At 30.2% G+C, this 3,680-nt stretch overlaps 2 protein-coding genes across 2 annotated transcripts; both read right to left on the bottom strand.

Annotated features, from left to right (window-relative positions):
- Positions 1–315: 315 nt before the first annotated feature.
- LOC141686022 (protein FAR1-RELATED SEQUENCE 7-like) lies at positions 316–1,291 on the bottom strand. Its single transcript, XM_074491089.1, has 2 exons — positions 1,043–1,291; positions 316–906 (listed from the first exon to the last, which is right to left on the bottom strand). The coding sequence occupies exons 1-2, from the start codon at positions 1,289–1,291 to the stop codon at positions 316–318; spliced, it is 840 nt and encodes a 279-aa protein (XP_074347190.1).
- Positions 1,292–2,351: 1,060 nt separating this feature from the next.
- On the bottom strand, positions 2,352–3,680 carry LOC141686021 (protein FAR1-RELATED SEQUENCE 5-like). The gene is made up of 3 exons (XM_074491088.1): positions 3,641–3,680; positions 2,404–3,075; positions 2,352–2,356 (listed from the first exon to the last, which is right to left on the bottom strand). The coding sequence occupies exons 1-3, from the start codon at positions 3,678–3,680 to the stop codon at positions 2,352–2,354; spliced, it is 717 nt and encodes a 238-aa protein (XP_074347189.1).

Genomic DNA, 3,680 nt, shown 5'->3' with positions numbered 1-3,680 from the left:
CACTATAATCACTAATTATTCAACCAAAAATCACTAAACAAAACAAACTCAATCACTAAAATATTACAATTAATCACTTATAAAAGTGAAAAGTAACAGCCTAGTAGAATAGATTAATCTTAAAAAGTTTGCCTTTTTCCATTCTTCTAATACTAAAAATTTAATAACAATATACAGCATATCATATCATAATGAAAGTCACAAACATATACAAGTACACGATCTATATATCAAAATGTAAACTCGTCCCATAAAACGTTCAACAATCTATATATCAAAATTTTAAATTGCCTAAACAGAAGTTCACAATCAATTTTATTCAACACTGGCTTTCTTCCTTTTTATACATCTTGTTGCATCATGAGTTGTTGCGCGACATAGTGCACACTTCCGACTTCTTTTCTTCGATTTGTTAATTGCTTTTTCCCTATCACTCATCAGCCACTTAAAGTAGTTTCCTTTGTTCTTACAAATATTAGGTGGAAGAATGTTCACTTCTCCTTCAGGTTGCTGACCGACCATTGCAGCAATATGATCCTTTTTTGTAAAACCGACAATAGATCCATCATAAGCATCCAACTCTGTATTTAACTTCTTTATAGTGTTGTGTACATGCTCAAGTCTATCCATTTCTACCCCAGCCTTGTCAACTGCTTGGCAAAAATCAAACCAAATTATGGCCAATTTTAAAGATACTTGTTCCATCTTAAAATAATCACTGGTTACCACATCTAAATTCGATAAAGTTCCACTATCAGCAGTTTGCATCCAACGATTAAGGACAAGGCTTCTTGGAAATTTGGTAACCCCAATTTGTTTCAAACCACAAAATGCATGTCTGCAAACAATACCACACATCACAAATTTCTTGCAAGAACACACAGCATGGTCCATACTAACAAAAACCTGCATAAAATATAATGAACACATTATAATCACTAATTATACAACTAAAAATCACTAAAAAACACATCCAATCACTAAAACATAAAAAAATCACTAATAAAAGATGAAAAGAAACATAATAGTAAAAGAGATTAACCTTAAAGAGTTTGTCTTTTACCCTCACATCCCTGATTTCAAAATGAGTAACACCATCAACTTCTTCACTCATACGCTTAATTTGCATTTCCAAACAAGAAGCGAGGATTTCTTCCTGAATTTTATAAAAAATAGTACGTGTATACAAAGTGGTTGCATCATCTTCTATAAACCACTTTGACAATGTCGTAGGAAGACTTGACTTTGACTCATGATCCAGTCTAACTGTCTCATTCCTTTGCTTGTCCATTGCACTCTCAAAACGCAACCAAAATTCACATAACGTATCTCCTTATTTATGAAACTGCCCAAAAAATGAGTTTTCACTCTCAGATCTTAAGTAGTTCTTAGCAACCCAAACATTGGCTCATTTCTAAAAAATGCAGGAATCCATGAAGCCTTTAGAGCATACATATCTTGCAACCACTTATTATTTTGTAAATTAAATTCCTTTATAACTCTCTCCCATCCGCTCTCAAACTATTCAGTTTCAATAATAGATGACCAGATATAAGTTTTCATTTTCTCCATGAAGTCTGTCTCCTTGCATAATCGATTACCAAGTTGTTTAAAAAAACAAAAAAAAAATAAAACACAATAAAAAACACAAGAAACAATTATTTTAATCATTAATAAATATCTCATTTATTAATAACAAGGAAGAACAACGATACATGGAAAAACACAAGCGAATATAAAAATTCACTAAAACATTAATTTTAATCAGTAATAAATATCAAATTAATAACTAAACATTATTTTCCTAATCACTTATAAATATCACTATAATACCTTAACTGGGAATTTCTCCATAATATGCCATATGCATAAACGATGCTTACTACGAACAAGACCATTAAAATCAGAAAATACATCACGCACAGACACCTTCATAGCAGGACATTGATCAGTAATAATCAAAACAGGATTCCTTCCCATTGCCTTTACAAGATGACCAAAAGCCCAACTGTAATCAGCAACACTCTCATGTGAAAGAAGACATGATGCAAAAGTTACACATCTGTCGTGTTTGTCAACGCCAATAAATGGTGCAAAAATCAAATTATACCTGTAAAAATAAATATTAAAAAACAGAAAAGAGTTAAAACTAAATAAGAAAAATAAAAAAAAAACTCAATATACAATTAGAGTAAATAGATGTCAAGTACCTATTTGTATCAAATATTGCATCAAATGATATTGCATCGCCATACAATTCAAAATTCCTACGACCAATAGAATCAGCCCAAAATAGCTTTGTGAGACGACCATCAGAATCAACATCATAAGCATAATAGAAGGATTTAGATTTATCCTGAATACGTTTGAATTTGTCAATCATCATCTGCACATCCTTATCACCAATAAACAATTTCAAATCCCTATTGAAGTTCTGAAAATCTTGCAGCGAAGCACCAACATTAGCATATCCACCATACATTTCTTTGGCAAAACTAAATGACTTACTAACACCAATATTCACATTTGCACCATTATAACATATATTTCTCAAACTAGTAGTCATCTCACGACTAGATCGCAAAAAATGACGACATTTTTCACATGTCAAAGGATGATTGTGATACGCAACAAAGCAGTACACAAAATATTTATTCGGAACCATATACTTCAAAACCATCTTTGCTTTACATCCACACCTACGAGTAACAGAACATCTCTTCTTCAAAACTTTTGGATCATCCTTAGGATTATTGAACCCTTCACAACTACAGACAAAATGTTTCAACAAAACAGTACCGGCATCATCTAGCTTTTCAGTTGTTTTGCGAACGCTAAAATCACCTAAACGAGCATAAGTATTATAAAACTGATAACCTTGATCTACACTCTCAAAAACCTGATTAGTGTAAGGCACGCCATTCTCAACAACACAACTAGGTATATAATACCTATTACCACCAGGAGATATAGTATAATTTCTCGAACTACTTTCACTTTCTGTTGAAGAAACATCAGTAACAACACTGATACCAACATCACTGCCACTCTTAGAAGAATCTCCGCAAAACGAATCTAAAAAATATAAAATATAAAATAAAAACTGAATACATATAACAAAAATAACTGACAAATTGTATAATCAATGCAATTATTATAATGTAATTATAAAAAATCACAGATACATTATTATAATGCAATTTAATAATAAATAAGACATTACGAATACGATTACAACAAACTAACAAATTTTATTTTTATCTCTAAAAATTCTGTTAATCTTTTTATCTCGCTAACTGATTATATTTATAGTTCTTTTCTCTATTCAAATATTATATCAATCTCTACTTGTTTATTTCTCTGTATATCAGACACAAACAATCACTAATACATAATTAACTAATACTGAAATATGTAAAACGCAAACAATCACTAATAGATAACATATATAATCACTAATAGATGAGCATATAATCACATAAATAAATCACAACTAACATTAATCGCATATATAATTAAAAAATTAAGCTCAAACTATTCTTTATAGAACTTAAAATCACAAAAAGATACAGAAAAGCCTCAATAAATCAAAAAAATGAACTTTTCAACATATCAAAACATATAAAACAAGATAATTTACCTTGATTAACTCTAATTTTATCCAAATCAGCTATAATCAT

The sequence above is a fragment of the Apium graveolens genome, chromosome 9 (genome assembly GCF_009905375.1).
Source record: "Apium graveolens cultivar Ventura chromosome 9, ASM990537v1, whole genome shotgun sequence".
In the NCBI taxonomy this organism is placed as follows: Eukaryota; Viridiplantae; Streptophyta; class Magnoliopsida; order Apiales; family Apiaceae; genus Apium; species Apium graveolens.
Note: the sequence above shows the minus strand (reverse complement) of the source record. Positions and strands in the feature narration are given on the sequence as shown.